Genomic DNA, 25,072 nt, shown 5'->3' with positions numbered 1-25,072 from the left:
TCTTTTATACAAATCCTCAAATTATGAGGGGTGTAGATATGGCAAATACAGGCTTTTTCCACTGAGTTTGGGTAAGACTAGAAGCAGAAGTCATGTGTTAAGGGCAAAAGTTAAAATATTTAAGGGGGACATAAGGGATAGCTTATTCACTCAGGGTGGTGAGGGGTGTGGAACAACCTGCCAGTGGAAGTGTTGAATTTGGCTTTGATTTCAATATTTAAAAGAAGTTTGGTGAAGTACATGGGTGGGTGGGGTGGGGGGAGGGTTGTGGTCCAGTTGCAGGTCGATGGGACAAGGCAAGATAATAATGTGGCATGGACTAATGGACCAAGGGGTCTGTTTATTATTTTTTCTGGCTGTATTTCTCTGCACTGCACATAATAGCAGAGTGCAAGATGCAGGCAAAGACAGCAATAACTGAACGGCACAACCAAGTTGCTGGAATTGTGTACAGGAATATCTGCACTGAGTATAGATTGGACACTCCCAAGTCCAAATGGGAAACACCTGAGAAGGTAGTGGTGAATGACAGAGCTAAGATCCTGTGGAACTTCCAAATACAGGCTGATAAGCAGGTACTGGCCAACCAACCAGACAGTAAAACTGGACAAGGAACAGCAAAAGCAATAGTAATAGATGTGGCAATCCCGAATGACAATAACATCAGGAAGAAAGAATGAGAATCTGGAGAAATAGAAGTGTTTGAAAGAGTAGATAGAAAGGATGTGGATGGTTAAAGCCACAGAAATCCTGGTGATAATGGGAGACGGTGTAAAAGAGATTTACCAGAATGCTGCCTGATTAGAGAACTCACCTTATGAAGGAGGGTTGAGCGAGCTTAGGAATTTTCTCTGGAGCGGAGGATGAAAGATGACTTGATAGAGGTGTATAAGATTATTAGAGGTAGAGTGCCTTATTCCCAGGCAGCAATGGCTATACTAGATGACATCCTTTTAAGGTGAGTGGAAGAAAAGTTAGGGTATATATCAGAGGTAGATTCCTTACTTAGTGAATGGTAAGTGCCTAGAATGCACTGATACACTAGGAACATTTAAGAGGATCTTGGATAAACATATAGATGTAAGAATGGAGTGTTGTGGGTTATATAGGAGGGAAGGGTTAGATTAATTCAATCACCATGCTGGAACCCTTGCTTCTGCTCACCATGAGCTTGTGGCAGCACCCGGAACATAACAAAGAGGCGGACTTCCGGCAGCCTAGCAACGGCGTGGTTGCCAGTCTCCATGGGAACGGGCAATGCGGCGAGGCTGCTCCAGTGCGAGTTCCACGGGGCAGGTGGATGGGACTGGGGTCGGCGCCTTCGCTGCCACCGCGCCTCCACACAGAGAACGAAGATGTGGTGAGGTTATACACTAATATATGGAGTGCGTGGAGCAGCGAGCTATCAGTGCAGCCGCAAACGCAGAGAACCCTGTGAAGGAAATGTGACACTGTATGTTGGAAGGATTAATACATACATTTATATCTAGTAAAAATGTTGACCTTATAACGGAAGTTAGTATCACTGTCAGTTGGTCAGAACATTATTGGTTAGATTAAAAAATCGAAATGTTATTTAAGTATATTAAATATGTTTTAAACATCTGCAAAGTATTTTTGACTAAAGTCTTCCACTATTTGTTTGGCCCCGATATTTTCCGCGGAAAACATTTGGTAAAGGATTGATGGAGTGCTTCATACGTCGCGGATGTCCGAAATTGATGAAATAGATTAAGTGCTTTTTGAAGTTCTGTTAACCTCGGATTTACAAGTTTTTGCACTCAAATCCAAAACTGACAGAACTGAGCCAAGCGCGTACAGTATAAACACTAAAAGGAGCTCCAGATATTTAAACGCCCCTTTCATCTCTCCCGAGAAGTTGAGAGTCTTTCTCTACCATTTGGCGATGTTGTTCATCACTGGATGTTCATTTCATTAACTGAGCATCACTGCTGATTATTGGCACAATCTGGTTGTAACAAAGGGTCTCTGATCTGAAACACTAACTGTGTTTCTCTTCTCGCAGATGTATCCTGACCTGCTGAGTATTTTCAACATTTTCTCTTTATTTTAAATTTCCAGCATCTGTGGGTTTTTTTTCTTTTTATGATTTGGTATGATTGTTTTGTCATTTCACTGTTTTGCAATGAGCTTGCAACAGCAATCTGATGACATTTTTCATAAGTGGATTAGTTTACAGTCAGAAAACAAAAGATGGGGATCATTTGTGAATGATTTTCAAGTTGGCAGGCTGTAATCAGTGTGGGGTTACCTTGGAGATCCGTGTTGGGGCGCAATTACTTGCAATCTATATTCAGGACTTCAATGAAGGGAATGATATCATGTATGCAAGTTTACTGCTGGAACAAAAATAAGTGGGGAACTAAATTATAAGGAGAACCTTAATGTAATAGGATATACAGGGTAAAAGAGAATGGGGAAAGAAAATGCCTGGATAAGTATAATGAGGTGAAATGTGAGGTTATTTAATTAAGTAAAAGAATAGGAATGCAGTGTTTTTATATGGTGTGAATGAAGTATAGAGGTTGTTAAAGAGCCATGTTAAAGATTGTTTTTTTATTGCAAGGTTGATTAAAGACTTCCTGTGACTCTATTGAACTGTGGTGGAGTACTCATCCAGTTTTTCTAACGGGGCAGAGGCAGTGTAGAGATCTGAGTTAATAAATTCCAAGAATGAACTGATTATCTCATGAGGAAAGATTGAACAGAATGTTTGTAGGATTTGGAATAGTGACAGATAATCTTACTGAAACTAATAAGATTCTAAGGAGTCTTGCTGTCTTAGAATCAAGACTTGTGAGATAGTTTGCCTTGGTAGTGGAGGTAAAGAGTCTGCTTTCAGCATAAGTGATCAAACCACTTAAGACCCAGATGAGAAAGAGGGTTTCTCATCAGAGAAACTCAGAGATTTGCAAATCTTTGCGAGTAAGTCATCAGATTTAAAGCTAAAATAAACTGACAATAAAATCAGTGTAATGGGAATTAGACAGGAAATTTGATTTCAGACCATAAGACTTAGGAGAAGAATGTGTCTATTCAGCCCATTGAGTCTGTTTCACTGTTCCATGGCTGATTTATTATTCCTCTCAGTCCTATTCTCTACCTTCTCCCTGTAACCTTGACACCCTGACTAATCATGAACTTCTCAATCTCTGCTTTAAATATACCCAATGATTTGGCCTCCACAGGTTTCTAAGGCAAAGGATTCTACAGATTCACCACCTTCTAGCTGAAGAAATTCTTCCTCATCTCTGTTCTAAATGGATGTCCCTCTATTCTGAGGCCACGCTCTCTGGTCTTAGACTCCCCCGATAGGAGACGTCCTTTCCACTTCCTCTCTATCTAGACATTTCAATATTCAATGGGTTTCAGTGAGATTCCCCCCTCATTATTGTAAACTCCAGTGAGTACAGGCCCAGAGCCATCACACATTAATCATTTCCTTCCCAGAATCATTTTCGTGAACCTCCTCTGGACGCTCTCTAATTCCAGTACATCTTTTCTTAGATAGGGGGCCCAAAACTGGCATTTTCTCTGAGTTGGGTAATCAATGTGAGAGAGTGTGGAAAAAGAGCTACCTTTCAATCAGGACCCATGACCAAGATTTAAAAAACAGAGCTTTGTAGAAGTTTCTCTGAGTTGGGCAGCGACCAGTCAATGAGAGGGCCACTGAATGATTAGAAAGGGCCAATAAAAATAATGCAAGTTCAAGTGAAACAGCCATTCTTTTGAATGTGCCAGTTTTAGAGTGAGACTGGCGAGATGAGACTTGGGCAAGGTAAAGTATCTGGTAAGTTTCTCTCTTTCCGTTCTTATTTGTTCATTCCTCATCTGATAGGGCAAAGTAGTGTAGTGAGAATAGCTCCAGGGGCAATGTTTTGTACTGTGTGTGGGATGTGGGCCGTCTTGGAGGCCTCCAGTCTCCCAGATAAACATATTTGTGCCAGGTGCACCTTGCTATAGCTCCTGAGAGAATGTGTTAAGGAACCTGAGACTCTGCTCAATGACCTTTGACTCATATGAGAGAATGAGGTGATAGATGTGAGATACAGGGAGGTAGTCACCCCTAGATTGCAAGAGACTGGTATCTGGGTGACTGTCAGAAGAAAGAGGGGTAATGCACAGCTAGTGCAGAGTACACCTGTGGCCATTCCACTCAATAATAAGTATACAACTTCAGATACAGTACTATTGAGGAGGGACAACCTACTCAGTAGTAGGTTAAGTCACAGTGACTTCGTCTCTGGCACTGAGTCTGGTGCTTTGGCTCAGAGGAGCAGAGAGGTGAAGAGGACTGCAGTGTTGATAGGAGATTCCATAGTCAGAAGAACAGAGACAAGATTCTGTGGGTATGAGGGATTTAGAGAATCCTGCACAAGGACTCTCAAGTACCTTTGCATCTCTGAGTTTTGAATTTTCTCTCCATTTAAAAAATAGTCTACCTTTTAATCTCTTCTATCAAAGTGCAGGACCATACACTTCCCGACACTGCATTCACTTTGCCCATTCTTCTGATCTGTCAAAGTCCTTCTGTAGCCTTCTCCTCGGTTAATAGTAGGGTTCATGGCATCAAAAAGGTTGGCAACCCCTGCTCTAGAGAGTTGAAGGCTGAGGGGCAACTTGATTGAGGTGTAGATAGGGTGGATAGTCATTGTTCTTCTCCCTGAGGGTGGAAATGCCAAATACTAGTATAGATTCAAGGTGAGAGAGGAAAAATTCAAAGAAGATTAGTGAGGTGAGTTTTTTTTTACACAAAGAGAAACCGGTATCTGGAACATGCTGTCAAGGGAGCTGGTGGAAGCAGATTTGTTAACAGCATTTAAGAGGCATTTATACAGGGATATGATATTTACAGGCAGGTGGGATTAGTTTAAATTGGCATCATATTCAGCACAAGTTATGGGCTGAAAGGCCTATTCCTCTGTTCTACAGTTCTATGTTCTGTGTTCTTTATATGAAAAGATACCTGCATCACTGACATTTTGAAAATATAGGTGATTAATCATGTAGAGTGCCAAGGGAATGCTGGACTGTTGATTGTGGCATCTTTTGGATGAAGAATGGCAGAGATTTCTGTAAGTGGCATTCTCGAACTCCATTCTGGACACAGAACTTGCTGTTCGAGATTCAGACATTAGATGAAATGGCTGAGCTGCGAACCCTTTGACAGATGACAAAGACCAGCCTCAGCTTTTCTGACTGCCAAATTTGTTGAGGATCTCCAATGTTGCTCATTTTAAAATAACTAAAAACTTTAAACAAAATAACATAACTTTAAAAATGGAACAACTTTCGTTCTCTCAGTCTTACAGCCCATATTTAAATAAATCAACCTTTGTTTGTCATAGAGCCATACAGCATGCATATGGATGGTCCATACAGGAAAAATGTTGATCTAAACTAATCTTGTTGCCAGTGTTTGGCCCATATCCTTTAAGCCTTTCCTATCTGTATATCTGCCCTAGTGCCATTTAAAATGTCATTAATGTTCTTGCTTCAACCACTTCCTCTGCCTGTTCATCCATATTCTGAGCACTCTTTGAGTTCTATTCAATCTCTCCCCTTTCACCCTAAACCTCTGCTTCTAGTACTTGATTCCTCAACCCTGGGGAAAAGACTGCATTTATTCTATGTACTGTATGCCTCTACTGGTTTTCTACACCCCTGTGTTGTCACTGCTCAGTCTCGTACATGGCATTAAATAAAATCCCAGCCTGCTCAACTTCTCACCATAACTCATCCCTAGACTCAGTAACATTTTCTTAAATTTCACCTGCATTCTTTACAGCTTACTGGCATTTTTTTGTATAGTAGAGTGAACAAAATTGCACACAAGACTCCAAAAACAGCCTCACCAACATTGTCTATAGTTGCAACATAATGCCCTAACTTCTATACTGGATGCCCTGACTGATGAAGGCCAGTGTCACAAAACTTTCTTCGCCACCCTGTCTACCTGTGAGGTTACTTTCAGGGATTCATTTACTTGTATCTCTAGCTTCCTCTGTTCTACAACATTCACTCAAGTCTGGGGAAGGATTGGAGGACTGATTTTCCCCTGCAAAAGTGCTGAGGAATTTCAGTAAGGTCCTGTTCTATTGTCAGATTCCATAGATAATCTATTGGCACAATGCAACCACAAATTGTCACATTTATCCAATAATTCCTGTATACCTGCATTTATTTGGATTTCTCAATGTACTTGAAAAATGCTGGAAAAATCTAGACAATTATATCAAGATCTTTACAGCATTCTAAAGTACAATAAAAGGTACAATGGCACTTTTTGAATAAGAGCACAAGAGCTCTCCTTGATGTCCAGACCAATATTTATCCAACCAATATTACTGATTAAGGATCATCTGGTCATTATGACTTTGCTGCTTGTGGAAATTACTGTGCACAAATTGTGTTGTCCTGCACCACAAATGTGAACTTACTTCAAAAATACATAAGAAATTTTAAGTACAAGTGATTCTACATATGCTGGAAATCTAGAGCAACTAGGGATTTTAATATATTTTTGACATGATGACATTTTATATTTGAATTGCTATTGTTCTTTGAAAAAATGTGGAACAGATCCTAGTAGTTTTATGTTCCCTTTGATTGTACCGTTTTCAGGTTGTATGATCTGCTAATGGATGTTCATGTCTCTTAAGCATTACCTTCCTAGTTAAACACATCCAGACTGTATGGAAAACAAAAGCAAGAACCATCCTCTGTAAGTTAAAAGCTCCAGGGCTGGGTTGCTAATATCAATCATTCTTATCCTAAATTTAATGTCTTAGAGGAATCAATGGACTCATTTATATCTAAATACATGATTATTTTCACAGCAATGAAAAATAAATTATAAGTTTTATGGGGAAAAATTGAGTAATATGATTACTGTCACTTGAAGTAATCATATTCAGTTAAATAGGTCACAGATTCCTTAATTACTACTTTGAATGTTTAGCTTGTTCACTAAAAAAAACAAATCCAATAATCTAGTATCTGACTATTCAAAAATGACAAAAATCACAAATAACTCAGTTTACAGCCTGGTAATAATGAAATAAATTTCAGTTTGCAGTCTTTAAATCGAAACAAGTTAACATGTGAACCATTGCCTCAGAAGCGGAAGAGAAAATGTCTTACATTGCAAGAGCGTGGAATCAAGAACAATGCTGCTCAAAGCTTAGGTAAATGGTCCTAGAGGTTAAAGAATATATTTTTTAAAAATATTATCAGGTTCAGAGAAAAGATCCTTAATAGTAATATTGACTGAGTGCAAAACAACAATATCCTGTTCAATAGATTGATTACAATGCAGAGTGGGATTTATTGTATATTTCTTCAGTATAAAGTCAAGAGGTGAAGACAAATTTTTATCAGGCAACATCTTTGGTTGCTACCACCACTGTTCTAGTTTTGGCAAATCCAAGGTACAAGAATAAATTTAAAGTCATTTTCCCATCAATTAAAAATCAAATTTATTATCACTGTCTTACATGCCATGAAATATGTTGTTTTGCAGCAACAGTACAGTGCAATGACATAAAACTAAGATATATTGTAAATTACAAAATAAGTAAATAGTGCAAAATGGAATAACATGGTTTCTATAATAATATCCAGTCTTTGCAATTCAAGTTCTTCTCATAAATACACTACTGAGAGTGGGAGTTCACCAGGAGTGAAATGGACACAGCATCTGCAGCACATCATTTCTGATAACTTTAAGCATAGATTAAAACAAACATCGGGTGGTGACTAGTGGGATGCCACAGGGCTCGGTATTGGAACCACAGCTGTTTACAATTTACATCAACAATTTAGATGAAGGCATTGAGAATAACATCAGCAAATTTGCTGATGATACTAAGCTGGGTGGCAGTGTGACATGTGATGAGGATGTTAGGAGCTCAGGGTGACTTGGATAGGCTGGGTGAGTGGGCAGATACTTGGCAGATGACGTTTAATGTGAATAAGTGTGAGGTTATCCACTTTGGGAGTAAGAACAGGAAGGCAGATTATTATCTGAACGGTGTAGAGTTAGGTAAGGGAGAAATACAAAGAGATCTAGGAGTCCTTGTTCATCAGTCACTGAAGGTGAATGAGCAAGTGCAGCAGGCAGTGAAGAAGGCTAATGGAATATTGGCCTTTATTACAAAGGGAATTGAGTACAAGAGCAAGGAAATCCTCTTGCATTTGTACAGAGCCCTGGTGAGACCACACCTGGAGTATTGTGTACAGTTTTGGTCTCCAGGGTTAAGGAAGGACATCCTGGCTGTAGAGGAAGTGCAGCGTAGATTCACTAGGTTAATTCCTGGGATGTCTGGACTGTCTTACGCAGAGAGGTTAGAGAGACTGGGCTTGTACATGCTGGAATTAAGGAGATTGAGAGGGGATCTGATTGAAACATATAAGATTATTAAGGGATTGGACAAGATAGAGGCAGGAAATATGTTCCAGATGCTGGGAGAGTCCAGTACCAGAGGGCATGGTTTGAGAATAAGGGGTAGGTCATTTAGGACAGAGTTAAGGAAAAACTTCTTCTCCCAGAGAGTTGTGGGGGTCTGGAATGCACTGCCTCGGAAGGTAGTGGAGGCCAATTCTCTGGATGCTTTCAAGAAGGAGCTACATAGGTATCTTATGGATAGGGGAATCAAGGGATATGGGGACAAGGCAGGAACCGGGTATTGATAGTAGATGATCAGCCATGATCTCAAAATGGCGGTGCAGGCTCGAAGGGCTGAATGGTCTACTTCTGCACCTATTGTCTATTGTCTATCAAAGGTTCAAAATGTATGGGTGTAATGGAATCGTATTTTTTTGCTTTATGTTCAGTTTCAAACTTCAAACATATCACCGAGGTGAGAAAGGCTGATGCCTTCTTAAGGAAAAGGATCAGAGATGAAGATTTGCAAGCAAATTTTCTATTAGGGCAACTCTACTTTGAAGAGGTGAGGCAATAGTTCATATATTGAGCAATAAAGAAGCTCCATGACTTGATAACTTTTAGTGGTAAAATGATTAAAATATGTTGTAATTTTGTTTAAATCATTTAAATTGACATAGCAAACATTTTGTAGCATATTATCCAATATTGCCATTTTAATCATTTAATACAGTATATACAGTAGACTTTAATTGAAATTATGCTTAAGTAGAACCTAAAATTAGCCTAATTTTTACTTTGATTGTCTATAATGTTCTTTCATAATATCATATGTAATTTGGTCGGAACTATAATCATCCTTATTCATTTTTATTATACACTTAATTTCCTTTGATATACTGTTCTTCCTAATTTCATGAACTTAACTAACCTACCCAAGAAATAGTTTGCTACCAGCCATCTGCCTCTATTATTTTTGGCAAGTGACAACATCGCAGTAATAGTTCATTTGCACAATTTTAATTTTAAAGACCCTGCAGTTTCTATGACTGCGAAGTTAGCAGAATAATGTATTGATATGCATTTAAAGTGCTGTGTGTACAGGACACAGTAAGCTGAATGAGGTTCATTGTACCCATGTTGTATTGCTGAAAGTGGGCTCCAAAACTAGCTGAATCAATGGTTACTTCACACTGGTGTAACTACCCAGAGTTTAAAATTGCCTGAGAATGTCTTATCCAAGCAAAAAAAGATCAATCATTGTTGGAAATCACACCTTTAGAACTACTCAAGGCAATAGAGAGGAAGATGAGGACACACATTCTATTTCTTAGATGCCAACCTGGAAATAGAAAAGAATGCAGAAGTAAATCCCCTCTTCCCACATTTATGCAATTGCAATTATACATTGCTCATTTTACCTCAATCTGTATAAATCAACACACCTTCCTAATATTTAACTGTCAACACATGATGTGACACTCACATTTCTCATGCTTTCTACATATCCAGATATTTAACCGTACAGGCACATTATATATCTCAAGGCGCTCGCTAACACACCACCCTATTTCTTGCAGAAGGAAACAGTGAATGATATGATCAAAGCCCAATCTTTGTTGAACTGCCACATAAAATTTGTCCTTTTGCACTTGCTGTGCTATTCAGTTATTTGAGTGCCATGATTATTGGCCTCAGTTGCAAATTTCTGCTCAATACCCATAATATTTGATTCCTTTAAGGTCTAAGAATCTTTCTATTCAGGCCTTAAAACATCTGTAATAACTCAATACCCCAGTACACTTGGGGCAAAGAATTCAGATTCACATACCTTTTGAGAGAAGAAATTTCTTTTAATCTCTGTCATAAGTAGTCAGCTCAGTATTCAAAGAATCTGCCTCCTAATTCCAGATTCCCCCATGAGAGGAAAGAACTCCTCTAAGCATCTAAGTCCTGTTGGAATCTTTGGTATATATTGAAACAAATTGCTTGTGTCTTCAGGTGGTACAGATCCAGTTAATCACAGATACAAAATATTTGTTTTGTGCAGTGATACTCAGACTGTGGCTTTTAATCAATTTTTTGTATTATAAAATTAAATGTTATTATACTAGAGCATAACAATTACTGCATAACACACACAAAATGCTGAAAGAACTCAGCAGATCAGGCAGCATCTATGAAAATGAATAAACAGTTGACATTTCAGGCCGAGACCGTCCATTTGGACTGGAAAGGTAGAGGGAAGTCACCAGAAGGTAGGGGGAGGGGAAGGAAGAGAAGCTAGAAGGTAATAAGCGAAGCCAGGTGGATGGAAAAGTAAAGGGCTAGAGAAGAAGGACATGTTCCAACATGTTGGTCCATGGCCTCCTCTTCTGCCACAATGAGGCCATTCTTAGGGTGGAGGAGCAACATAAGATATTCTGTCTATGAGCCTCCAGCTTGATGACATTAACATCGATTTCTCCTTTGGTAACTTTTTTTTTCTATTCTCCACAGTGGCCTCTTACATCTTCTCCTCACCTACCTTTCAACTCCCCCTGGTGCTTCTCCTTCTTAGACCATAAGACATAGGAATAGAATTAGGCCATTCAGCCCATCAAGTCTGCTCAGCCATTCCATCATGGTTGATCCCAGATCCCACTCAACTCCATACACCTGCCTTCTCGCAATATCCTTTGATGCTCTGACTGATCAGGAAACTATCAACTTCTGCCCTAAATACACCCACAGATTTGGCCTCCACCACAGTCTATGGCAGAGTATTCCTCAGACTTGCTACTCTTTGGCTAAAAGAATTCCTTCTTACCTCTGATCTAATTGCTCCTCAAATTTGAGGCTGTGCCCTCTAGTTCTGGATATCCCCACCAGAAGAAACATCCACTCCACTATCTAGTCCTTTCAACATTCGGTATGTTTCAATGAGATCTCCACGCATTATTATAAATTCCAGTGAGTACAGGCCCAAAGCCGCCAAACACTCCTCGTATGTTAATCCCTTCATTCCCAGAATCATCCTTGTGAACCTTGTCTGGACTCTCTCTAATGACAACATATCCTTTCTGAGATATGAGGCCCAAAACTGTTGACAATACTCCAGGTGCAGCCTGACCAGTGTCTCATAAAGCCTTTGCATTATCTCCTTGCTTTTATATTCTATTAGCTTAAAATAAATGCCAACATTGCATTTCCCTTCTTTACCACTGACCAAACCTGTAAATTAACCTTCTGGGAGTCTTGCATGAGGACTCCTAAGTCCCTCTGTACCTCTGATATTTGAACCTTCTCCCAATTTAGATAATAGTCCACACTACTGTTCCTTTTATCAAAATGCATTATCATACATTTCCCAACACTGTATTCCATCTGCCACTTTTTTGCCCATTCTTCCAATTTGTCTAAGTCCTGCAATCGCATTGCTTCCTCAGCACTACCTCCCCCTCCACTTATCTTCCACAAGCTTTGCCACAAAGCCGTCAATTCCATTATCCAAATCATTGCCAAACAATGTGAAATGTAGAGGTCCCAATACTGACCCCTGAGCAGCCAACCAGAAAAGGCCATCTTTTTTCCACTTGCTACCTCCTGCCTGTCAGCCATTCCTCTATCTATGTCAGTATCTTTCCTGCACCACCTTAGGATTTTATCTTATTAAGCAGCCTCATGTGCGGCACCTTATCAAATGCCTTCTGAAAATCCAATTAAATGGCATCCACTGCCTCTTCTTTGTCCACCCTGCTTGTTACTTCCTCGAAGAACTCTAACATATTTGTTAGGCAAGATTTCCCTTGACAGAAACCACGCTGACTTTGACTTATTTTATCATTAGTCTCCAAGTACCCTGAATACTCAGCCTTAATAGTAGTCTCCAACACTTTCCCAACCACTGAGGTTAGGCTAACTGGTCTATAATTTTCTTTTTTTGCCTTCCTCCCTTCTTAAAGAGGGGAGTGACATTTGTAATCTTCCAGTCTTCTGGGACCATTCAAAAATCAAGTGGTTCTTGAAAGATCATGACCAATGCATCTGTTATCTCTTCAGCGACCTTTTTCAGGTCTCTGGGATGTAGTCCATCTGGCCCAGGTGACTTATCCACCTTAAGACCTTTGAGTTTTCCTAGCACTTTTTCCTTTGTAATAGTAATGGCAATCACTCCTGCTCCCTGACACTCACGAGCTTCTGGCACACAGCTAGTGTCTTCCACAGTGAAGACTGATGCAAAGTACTCATTAAATTCATCTGCAATTTTTTTGTCCCCCATTACTACCTCACCAGCATCATTTTCCAGTGGTTCAATATCAACTTTCACCTCCCTTTTTCTCTTTATTTAACTGAAAAAAACTTTTAGTATCCTGCTTTATATGATTGGCTAGTTTGCACTCATATTTCATCTTTTCCCTTCTTATAGCTTTTTTTAGTTGCCTTTTGTTGGATTTTAAAAGCTTCCCAGTCCCACTCACTTCTGGTACCTTATATGCCCTTTCCTTGGCTCTTATGCAGTCCTTAACTTCCCTTGTCAGCCATGGTTGCCTAACCCCTGGCATTTGAGAACTCTTCTTCTGCGGGACTTACCTATCCTGAATCTTGTGAACTATTCCCAGAAACCTCAGCCATCTCTGCTCTGTCATCAGCACCACCAGTATTCTCCTCCAATCCACCTGGGCAGGCTCCTCACTCATGGCTTTGTAATTCTCTTTATCCCATTACAATACTGATTATATGTGATTTATGCTTCTCCCTCTCAAATTAAAGTATGAATTCAATCATATTATGATCACTGTCTCCTAAGGGTTCCTTTACATTAAGCTTCCTAATAAGATCTGGGTTATTGCACAACACCGAATCGAAGATAGCCTTTCCTCAAGTAGGCTCATGCACAAGCTGCTCTAAGAAGCCATCTTGTAGGCATTCTTCCCGTTCTCCAATGGTCCACTTTCCTCTCCTTTCAGATTCCTTCTTCTCCACCCTTTACCTTCAAAGTTAGAAGTAAATTTATCATCAAAGTACATATATGTCACCATATGTGACCCTGAGATTCACTTTCTTGGGGCATACTCAAAAAAAACCAGTAACCATAATAGAATCAATTAAAGGCCTCATCAACAGCGCAGACAACCAGTGTGCAAAAGACAATGAGCTGTAAATACAAAAAGAAAGATTAAAAAGAAATAATAATTATAATATTAAGTAAATAAGCTTTAAATATCGAGAACATAAGACGAAGAGTCCTCGAAACTGAGTCCATCGGTTGTGGGAACAATTCAGTAGTGGGGAAGTGAAGTTGAATGCAGTTATCCCCTCTGGCTCAAGAACCTGGTGGCTGAAGGGTAATAACTATTTCTGACCTGTTGGTCTGAGTTCTGAGGCTTCTGTACTTTCTTCCTGATGGTAACAGCAAGAAGAAAGCAAGACTTAGGGTGAAGGGTTCCTGATGATAGATGGTGGTTTCTTGTGACAACGCTTCACGTGGATGTGTTTAATGGTAGTGAGGGCTTTACTTTTGATGGACCGGGTCGTATCCACTACTTTTTGTAAGATTTTATGTTCAAGGGCATTGATGTTTTCATAGCTGTCTGTGATGCAGCCAGTCAATATATTCGCCACCACGTATCTATAGAAGTTAATCAAAGTTATAGATGACATGCTGAATCATCACAAACTTCTAAGGAAGTAAAGGTACTGGCATGATTTCTTTGTAACTGCATTTATGTGCTGAGCCCAGGACAAGTCCTCTGAAATGATTAGACCAAGGAATTTAAAGTTGCTGACCCTCTCTATCTCTGAACCCCCGATGAGGACTGGCTGATGGAGCTCCGGATTCCTCCTCATGAAGTCAATAATCTGCTGACATTGAGTAAGAGGTTGTTGTTGTAGCACCCAGTTTCACCTATCACCTTCTAGCTTGTCCTGTTTCCCCTCCTCCCGCCTGGCATCATCTCTTTTCCTTTCCATTCCTAATGAAGGGTCTCGGCCGAAACATCAACTGTTCATTCATTTTCTTAGATGCTGCCTGACCTGCTGCGTTCCTCCAGCATTTTATGTGAGTTACTCTGGATTTGCAGCATCTGCAGAATCTCTTGTGTTTGTAATAATGATAATTTAATTATAAACAACAAACACTGGGGAAATTGAGCAGTATTAAGGAGTAGAAAGACAGTCAGATACAGTCGATATGGTATAATTGCTTGGTAACTATGACACTATAAGCCGTATTCCATGTAACACACACAAAATGCTGTAGGAACTCAAAAGGTTGAGAAGTATCTGTGGAGGGGAACAGCTGACATTTTAGCCCATGAATTGTAAATTTCCCTCCATAGATGCTGCCTGACTTGCTGTGTTCCTCCAGCATTTTGCCTATGTTGTTCAAAATTTCCAGCATCTGCAGAACCTTGTGTTCTGTTTTCCTTTTTACTATTTCGATGTGCTCTATCTGGATGACATGCAAACCAAAGCTTTTCACTGTCTTGGCAACGATAAAAATCCAATTCCAATCCCAATACAGAAACCATAGATACATGGATGGACCAGCCTTTAAACTGCTTCCATTGTATGTGTTGATACAAGCAATGAATATTTTTTAAAATCATGGCACTATAATAGAAAGCAGCTATGATATTACAGAGCAAGAAACAACTTGACAGTAGTCGGAAACTGATCATTGCATAAATACAATGATCATACGTATTTGTTCAGTTTTGGGGCAGAGCAAGCGTGAAGTGACCATGAAACATTTTTTCTAATGTTTAATGGGATTCGTCCATGTTCATAGTTATGTATTTAATATTATATATACAGTATGTGATTGGCGGTTTGGTACTTAGGGTGCACAGTAATGATGAGTTCTTTTGTTTACAGGTGATTGTGAATGTGGTTCCAAATCATCAGTACCATTATTTAATATCTATTTTGTTTATTTATTGTTCATTATTAATTCCTGTCTTGATTTCTAAGATGCCAGTGTTCATTTTTGATGTTCCCTTATTACATACTGCAACATTGGGAGAAGATCTTAGTATCATGGAACTTTTCTTTTAAAAAAAAAAGGGGGGGAGCCCCATCAGAATGTTTTTTTTAAGAGAAGCCTAATGTTAATGTAATTGTTTCCAAGAAAAAACAACATTCTCTGCAAATCGGGTGCTGTTTGACCGTAACAAAATACTGAGTTGTTATGTCATTTATATTATGTTCATAAAGATGCATTTGATAGCATGGAAAGTAACAAGCAAGGTTCTTTAAAATAAATCTGAGACATGAATGAAAAGGAATGTTTTAATTTCAAATAATTTGGCATGAGATTCTTGGAACTAATTAGCTGAGAGCACAGGTGTTAGTATACAGTGAAATTTCATTTCCTTGATTAAGTATGGTAACTGTGCACCTTAAAATTTTAATATACCACAATGTTTCATATTTAAGGACAAAATTAAGAATTCTATTGTCTTTATTTGTATACCTACAGGGGTGCTATGAAACAGCTCTGGAAGAGTTTAACAAAATTAAAGATAAAGACTTCCAAGCTCTCTATCAGCTGGGTGTGATGTATTATGATGGCCTAGGCACCAAGGAGGAACCTGTAAGTAGAAAAGTGGGAGAGTGTGGAATCCCACTGTTGCTTTCCAGTAATATAAGTAAATGAATATATTTAGCATACATAGTTCTTGGTGATTCAAACTCCAATTCAAATAAAATTCAATGATGTGCTCTATTTATCATAATAATTACCAGTACATCAAGCCTAGGTTCCCAGGCCCTTAGGATATTTATAATCTGACAGTGTTGAAAATGGAGAATTAAAGGTGCATTGCATTGTGGTATTGAACATCTTGTGGAAGTGGCAATGAGGAGAGATTTGGTACACAGAGTGGCATTTCTAGAAGGTTGGAAGTAACTGCAGGCTGATCAATGAGAATTTGTTTTGGACAATCTTTTGAGGAGAAGCATGAATCAGTATTCAGAATGGACAATCCTTTAAGGGGTGGTTGTGGCTGCATGTTTTTGAAGTAACCAGGTGTGTTAATGAGGTTAAAGTATTTTAATTGAGTGGTAAAATACATCCAGTTAGGTCATTGAGTGTACTCCTCATTGACCTTCTCAGTTGGATCTCTCAGACTGAATCCAGTGCATCAATGACATCGACTTCAGTTCTCTGAAATTAACAGATCCTAAAGTCCACCAGTTAGATCATAATGCAGAGAATACCTTTTTCTAAACAATTGCATGTACAAACTATGAACAGGCAAGGCAGTACATAGCACACATAGGTAGAAACAAATTAGGCTACATCCACACTACGCTGGATAAATCCGTAACCGAAGCTTTTTCTCTTTTTTTTACCCTCCGTCCACACTGAAACGGCGTTTTCGTCCCCCGAAACTGGAGCTTTTCAGAAACGCTTTCCAGGGTGGGTATTTTTGAAAACGCTGTTTGGGCAGATCAATGTGGACAGGGTAACCGGAGACTTTTGAAAACGCTATCAGACGGGAGCGTGCTATTTCATTGTTTTCTTGAATGCAACCTAACAATTTCAGAACAGATGGCAATGAGACTGAAGCCAGAACAGTTAGAAATGTACTCACCAAATACTTTGACCCATAACTTACTGAATAAATAGGTATACTCACTTTGCCCTGTTTTCTGTCCTTGCTCGTATGAAGGTGGTTTACCTATTTATGCAAGTACTTCTCTGACAATAGATGTGTAACAGCCTAATGTAACATTGTATGGAAATACAAGATAACACTGATGCAGACATGTTTTTTACATTTAACAAGGTGCTTTATTAATGTAACAGAGTTAGTCAGTTTTTCAACGTTCGTCGTCAGCCAAGTCAATCTGTCCGTTGGTTGCCTCCATACGCTCCAGTATTTGTGTTTTTTTTTACTTTTAAGTTCTCCTGCACGAAAGCCAACAACTGTCCGTCGTTTTAAGTTTTTCTGGTATGTAACTGCACAAACTCGCACTTTTACAGCGAGATTCGACACCAAACATGTCGCTTGTTTTCGGTAGATGGGTCCTGTGCATGCCCAGTAGGAGGAGATTCGCCGAAATCTCCATTTCAATGTGGATAGAGATATTTTCAAAAACGCATAGTGTGGACGCCTATTGTTTTTATGCGAAACTGGCGTTTTCAAAATTATCCGGTCTAGTGTGGATGTAACCTTAGTCATCTTCAGTTGGTAGCCTGGTTATCAGCCTTTGAATAACAAAAGAGATAACACTGCTTCAGGGTCGAAGTTTGGACATAACTTGCACGGAGTTTATATATCTTAAACATGTAACAAAAGCTCTAGAAATAAATGAAAAATAGGTATTTTTCTTTCAAACCAACAATCTTCCTGTATTCCAATTATATATCTTTTTTCTTCCAGTCTCTAGGTGTGGCATATATGAGCAGAATTATAAACACAGATGACCTGCAAGCAAGCCACTTGAAATTTGCTGCATATTACAACCTGGGCATTGCTTCCTTTGAAGGATTTGGAATCCAGCAGTCTGATTCAGAAGCAGAAAGGTAAGGAAGGTGTTCTTAATGGCAATTTGATTCCATGTGCTCCAATAAATGCTTTTTTTTTACTTTGTACAGATTGTGGCTCCTTGCTGCAGACGATGGGAACCCAAGAGCAAGTGTAAAAGCCCAGTCTACTCTGGGAATGTTCTATAGCAGACCAGAATCTCAGAATTTGCCAAAGGTAAGAAAAAGGTTTTGTTATTTAATGTGAACTATATTTTGGATTCCATTAGAGCGAATTTTATTCTGTATCTGAAATTTTTGGGTCATGCTTTATGAATTTTGTATGTGCAAGTTTATGTTACCCCAATTTCACTGGGTCTGTCTGTTATATGTATCCTGCAATAATCTTTTAAACTAGGTCCTCAGCAATTCCACAGGCCATGCACCATGCCTTTTTACATCCATATTGTGAAACCATTTATCTTTATGTATCCAATGGTTCAATTCTTACTTCCCTTTTTCCCACCTATTTCCAGTAACCTCTTATCTCAATTCTTCCCGTTTCTATCTTCCTAATGTTTAAACCACACAACCCAAACTTGCCAATCTTTCTTCTTCACCAGTTGAACACTGAATTACACATTAATATAACAAAGAAACCAATCTGGCACGATCAAATTAATGAAGAAATCTTACCTAGACATTATGCTGTAATAGTTAAGTATTGATATTTTCTATTAATGCACATTAATGCAAATACTTTTTATCTAAAACATACAAGTAACAATGGTTACACATATCAGAAAAAAACTGTAGGTTTTGTGTAGAAACGATTCTTATTTCCATCGTTTTTATTGTGGTTAGAATATCCATGATTCTGTAACCTTTATCTACTTTTTAATACCTTTGGACCGTTTCTTTGTTCATATATAAATAAAGTGATTTTTCAGCACTGAATCAGCAATTAATCAGCTGTAGCTCCCTGTCTTAGTTGAATCTTCCATTTTGAAAAAGCTGAATTTTGCTTACAGCTATTAGTCCTCTGACACTAGTTCTTTTTTTCTAGTTAATTTCTGTAAACGGATTGTGTCATCTCAATTAATACCTGTAGTTTTCTTGAGTCCAGTAATGAATATGATGTGAGCTGGTGAGATAAAATTTAATGCAGTAATATGTAAAATGATTTATGTTCATTATTAATCTGATAGGAAGCAATATAAGCCAAGTAGTGCAATATTCAAGGGAATTTGAGAACAATGATGGGGGAGTTTCTGATATACTCAAATTTGTATGCAGTATGCAAAGTCCCGCACAGAAGGTTAGTTAGGAAGGTTCAATCTTTAGGTATTAATATTGAAGCAGTAAAATGGATTCAATAGTGGCTGGATGGGAGATGCCAGAGAATAGTGGTGGATAACTGTTTGTCAGGTTGGAGGCCGGTGACTAGTGGTGTGCCTCAGGGATCTGTACTGGGTCCAATGTTGTTAGTCATATACATTAATGATCTGGATGATGGGGTGGTAAATTGGATTAGTAAGTATGCAGATGGTACAAAGATAGGTGGCATTGTGGATATTGAAGTAGGTTTTCAAAGTTTGCAGAGAGATTTAGGCCATTTAGAAGAGTGGGCTGAACGATGGCAGATGGAGTTTAATGCTGTTAAGTGTGAGGTGCTATATTTTGGTAGGAATAATCCAAATAGGACATACATGGTAAATGGTAGGGCATTGAAGAATGCAGTAGAACAGAGTGATCTAGGAATAATGGTGCATAGTTCCCTGAAGTGGAATCTCATGTGGATAGGGTGGTGAAGAAAGCTTTTGGTATGTTGGCCTTTATAAATCAGAGCATTGAGTATAGGAGTTGGGATGTAATGTTAAAATTGTACAAGGCATTGATAAGGCTGAATTTGGAGTATTGTGTACAGTTCTGGTCACCGAATTATAGGAAAGATGTCAACAAAAGAGAGAGAGTACAGAGAAGATTTACTAGAATGTTACCTGGGTTTCAGCACCTAAGTTACAGGGAAAGGTTGAACAAGTTAGGTCTTTATTCTTTGGAGCGTAGAAGGTTGAGGGGGGACTTGATAGCGGTATTTAAGATTATGAGGGGGATAGATAGAGTTGACGTGGATAGGCTTTTTCCATTGAGAGTAGGGGAGATTCAAACGAGGACATGAGTTGAGAGTTAGGGGGCAAAAGTTTAAGGGTAACATGAGGGGGAATTTCTTTACTCAGAGAGTGGAAGCTGTGTGGAACGAGCTTCCAGTAGAAGTGGTAGAGGCAGGTTCAGTATTGTCATTTAAAGTAAAATTGGATAGGTATATGGACAGGAAAGGAATGGAGGGTTATGGGCTGAGTACGGGTCAGTGGGACTAGGTGAGAGTAAGTGTACGGCACGGTCTAGAAGGGCCAAGATGGCCTGTTTCCGTGCTGTAATTGTTATATGGTTATATATACAGTAAAGATAATGGTGTGTATTTTATATATGTTTGCTCCATCAGTCATATTTGACAATTTACTAACAGCAGGCAAAATTAAATTCAGTTTCAGTCTTGTGTTGTATAAGTTTTTTTTTAATTCCAACATCCTAAAGAATGTCTATATTTTACATGCTTGCTTTATCCAGGCTTTTTTTTGGCATTCAGAAGCCTGTGGCAATGGAAGCCTAGAGTCTCAAGGTGCACTGGGTTTAATGTACCTCACCGGACAGGGTATCCGCAAGGACGTACAATCAGCTTGTGAATGCCTGAAGGAAGCGTCAAGCAGAGGCAATGTTTATGCTCAGGGCCACTTAGCCGCTTACCTGTACAGTCGTAAAATGTACAATAGTGCTGCTGAACTTGCATGCAGGTAATGAGAACTGTTGTCTCATAATTTTGTCAACACAACCATACAAAAAAGGAATTAAGCCTGGCGACATCTGAAGTCGCTTAAATAAACCAGAAGGATTTGTTGCTTTGTTGTTTAATTTTATGATTCTGATTCCCTAATTGCTTGAAATTTGAAGCAGGTTTAGCACCTGGAGTATGTTTTGAAGCTGCCCAGTCAGGTTCTCTAATGTCAATGTAATATTTCTTTATATAGATTTCAACTCAGCAGCATAGCAAAATATTCACCTTGGTATATTGTCACTGATCAATGAACATCGTAGTTAAGCCACTGGTTCATGAAACCAGGAAAATATCAAGTGTACAATTTACACATAAAAATACAATGCCAGTAGACCAGATTTCTAGTCTAGAGTTTGCTATTAGGGGAAAAATCAATGGCTTCATCCTCCCAGGACATGAGGGAAATGTTTAAACCTCTGTGTTGTTTATTGTCTATTGTACAATGACATTTTCTTCCAGCTCATAGTTTTTCTTAAATTTTCACCAGGGTTGCCCAGTATGACAATATCCCTTCAATAGCAAAGGAAACTGATTGTCTACCATCTTATATAGCAAAGGGTATCGCCATAGCTGCTTTCTACTATGGGAGATGTTTACAGCTGGGTTTAGGGACAAAGCAGGATCAAACCGAAGCCAGAAAGTGCTTCAGCAAGGTACGTTCTAAAAGTGTTATGATAAATCAATAGATCACTGAATCAACACAAATATGGACATTTTTCAGTATAAACTTGACCAACTTTAATAGCTTTTAAATAACTTGAAATAATTTTATATATGAAGAATTGTGTGAGTCCAGACTGTTCCGGTAACGTTCATCTGTCCCAGAAATTAGTTTCACTCTTTGGTTGACTAATTTCAGAAAATATAAATGACAATTGCAGCATAATTAATTTTGCCTCCTACCTACAGCTCCACCTTACTTGCCTGCATTGGTTAAAGAGTCTGGTTTCAGTCAGCTAGCACAGATTAAGTATTAAATGCATGAAATTTATATTTCCTGTCTGATATGGAGAACTGCCTGAATTCCATAGGTATCAATCCATTACACCAAAGCCAAGTAACTCAATAGCATAGAAATACCTCCTCGCCCTGCCTTAAATAAAAGAGGCTATCTGCGCCAAATGAAAATCACACAACTACAGGCGCTGACAATATTATTCTTGTGCCAGAAGGATGGGTGTTGCTGTTATCCACCATCCTTCCATTAAAAGAAGTGTAGGTTGTTCAGCTTAGCTTTAGTGGAAATTTAGTATTCCAAGAAAGCTTTGTTCATGTTCTTCAAACTGTGTAACAATAATGATGGAGAACACTCGGCCCATTGGGACCATGCCTAGTAGCAAAGGAGCAATCCCAAAAGTCACATCAAAACATTCCTTATCTCTGTATTCCCTGCAACTTGTTCTGTATTGCATGGATCCGTCAGCTCCCCTTTAATTCTTTTGGAATTAAACATGTTGGTGTTTCAGCTCTCCCACTGAACCTAAATAGAACATATTTCTCTTTTGTACGTTTTTTTAAAAATGTGAAGCAAATAAATACTGCAGTTGAATAAAATTAGTCAGGAGCATCATTTTGTTCGAATTCAGTAAGTTGTCATGTATGGGATCATTATATTTTAATGAAACTCATCTTCTGTCCAAGTTTTGATGCATTATTGTGATTTCAAATGAAAAATATTAACCACCAATAGTTCTGAAAAGATTTTTATTGGAGCATCATTGACCTAGAATCTGAGTATTTTTCTAAGAATGAGGATGAAACTGGCAAACCTGAATTAATTACAAGAACTTTTCAAATTTAATGCATTATCCAATTTGAAAACAGGAAACACATAACCTTGCTGTTATTTTATTTACATTCAAGGCAATTAACATGGATCGTGATACGGCAACTGACCTGCATTTTCAAGTTATAATGGAAAGACTTTGATGAGGCCATTATGAAGAAACCTTGAATAGACACTGCTTCAATTGATTATTGTTGTGACAGTTAGATGTAGTTTTTCATCATGTCATTAGCACCATGTCATTTTGGAAATGGAAAATTGAAGACTTACCACTAAGCTGAGAGTAAAATTAGCTTATAGCTCTGGAAAAAAAAAATCCTCGACTCCTAATTACTTGATGAGAATAAGTTTGGACAATATAAATCTGAGCCATCTTGGACTGAATTTATGAACATTTAGACTGTATGAGATCTGCCATTTTTAAAAAAAAATTAATTTGCCAATACTTTTGGCTTGTGCTTTTGCCATTTTGTGGCAAATGTTGCTAAGAAAGATTTTTCATGTGACAGTAAATGAGCATAGAAAGGACAATGGTTTAATTTTTGATTTAGAAAAATATTTGAAAGCCTTTTGAAGGTATAATCAAAGTGTGCGGACTAAATCAAAAGAAATATTAGGAGATTTGAAAACAACATGCAGGAATCTGAAATAATAACAGAAAATACTGGAGATACTTGGGAGTTCAGCTGTGTCCAGTACTGTCTGTGTGGATTTGTATGAGTACATGAGTACATGTACATGGGTTCAGTAGGTTTCTCTCACATCCCATTTAAGTTAGTAGGTTAAAATGGCGCTAATGGAGTTGGATGGTAGGAGAATCTGGTTGGAGTTGAGGGTCAATAGAGAGAGAATATAGAACAGGGAAATAAGAGGGGAATGGGATTTTTGGAATTGCTCCGAGAACAATAGGTAGAGTGTCTTAATGAAGAGATACTGATCTAAAATGTTGAACCCATTTTCCCTCACCATGTGCTCCTTAACTCGTTGAGTATCTCTAATATTTACTTTTATTGGAGATATTTGAAGTATAAGATAAACTGGAAATATGTATCTGAGCTTTGAGGATCATCATAAAAGAAAGAAGGACACTTAAAGTAGGATCTTTCAAGTCCCAAGCCATGGTTGAGGATAATGGGAGAAAAGAAATAAAGGAAGAAAAAATAGTACAAAGAACACATGGCCGAAGTACTGGCAACATTTCCTGTTGCACAGGGTGTGTAGTGTGCCAAGTGGAATACACATTTTTATTTACTTGGGGATTTTTGTAACAGTAAGACAAGAAGTCTTAACTTTAGAGCATATATAAACATTGCTGTGGATGTGTAAGATCATATGATAGCTGTAGCAATACTGCCTTGCCACTGTGGGGAGCACTGAGCTGAGATTAGCTTCCTTACCAAGACCTCAACCTGAAATCTAGAATGAACTTCATTGCCAAACTATTAAATTGCCCCTATCAAGTGATCTCCTGCTACTGTTGTCAATTTCCAGATGAACCAACATCTTATTTGATTCCTGACCAAAAATAACTTCAGTTTCACATTACTTATGGACTTACCCTTTCAGTTCAATTTTGCTCAGAATAGCTAAAATTTTTGACCATTTAAAATGTCTTAATATGTTTTAAATGAATATCCAATAATTTTAGCTTTAGATCTTTTGGCAAATGTTGCTTAACAAGCTATCTAATGCAGCAGCAGACAAGGAGTTTTGTAAGAGAGGTGGACAGATGTTTCATTTAGAAAAGCATCTCAAAACATTTCAGAATAAAATCTAAAATTGCATATTAAAGCAAGCAGAGAGAACAGCTCTTTGTGAAATGGTGCATAAATCGGTGTATGCAGCAACTGCTCACATTTTGTTTCTAAAATTCTTTTGGTTCTTTACAACTCGTAAAACTTAATTCAGGTTCTTTCTCAATCCAGGATGCAATAAATCTTGTCAGTGTGTTTGTGTTTTTTAGCAAAATCATAAAATATGAATAGGAAGTAAAATATTTTAGGAAGTTATATGGTTTTGTTAAAAGACTATCATGGTCTATTTGGTGAACGTTGTTAACCACTTCCAGCAAGTGTGGAATTTACCTCAAATCCTGAATGATGTGAATAAAATAAAAGTGAAATCAACCACTTAACATGTATATGAAGTTTATTTTCCTACACGATCACAAATTCAAATAAAAGAAATAAAACAATTGAGATGGAAGCTCCAATCCAGTTTACAGGCACAGTTACAGTATGAGAGAGAAATTAATATCTGTTGGATAGGTCCAGGATTTTAATACTGTATGTCATAGGATCCTTTACAGTTAAGAAAGGAGCAGTGCAAATATGAGATAGTAGGTGTTCTGTCAAATATTGGCTCCTGCCTTTGAATACCAACCTAAAAGTTTGTCAGGGGTGTGATGAAATAGTTAATAATTGACAGCATAGGTCCAGTTCCAATAATATTCAAGAAGCTTGATGACATCCAGAGCAATGTCAAGTGCTTGAAATCCATTCACAGCCTTTAACACATAGGTACGAGATTCAT

General features: G+C 38.3%; 1 protein-coding gene across 1 annotated transcript; it reads left to right on the top strand.

Moving 5' to 3' along the window:
- Window positions 1-1,307: 1,307 nt before the first annotated feature.
- On the top strand, window positions 1,308-24,666 carry lrp2bp (LRP2 binding protein). Its single transcript, XM_073048146.1, has 10 exons — window positions 1,308-1,453; window positions 6,646-6,745; window positions 7,093-7,208; window positions 8,857-8,972; window positions 15,870-15,983; window positions 17,779-17,921; window positions 17,994-18,099; window positions 20,490-20,713; window positions 21,242-21,407; window positions 22,618-24,666. The coding sequence occupies exons 2-10, from the start codon at window positions 6,717-6,719 to the stop codon at window positions 22,681-22,683; spliced, it is 1,080 nt and encodes a 359-aa protein (XP_072904247.1). The 5' UTR covers window positions 1,308-1,453; window positions 6,646-6,716; the 3' UTR covers window positions 22,684-24,666.
- The last annotated feature ends 406 nt before the right edge of the window (window positions 24,667-25,072 follow it).

Source organism: Hemitrygon akajei, chromosome 6, assembly GCF_048418815.1.
Source record: "Hemitrygon akajei chromosome 6, sHemAka1.3, whole genome shotgun sequence".
Lineage (NCBI taxonomy): Eukaryota > Metazoa > Chordata > Chondrichthyes > Myliobatiformes > Dasyatidae > Hemitrygon > Hemitrygon akajei.
This window is presented reverse-complemented; position numbering and strand designations above follow the sequence as displayed.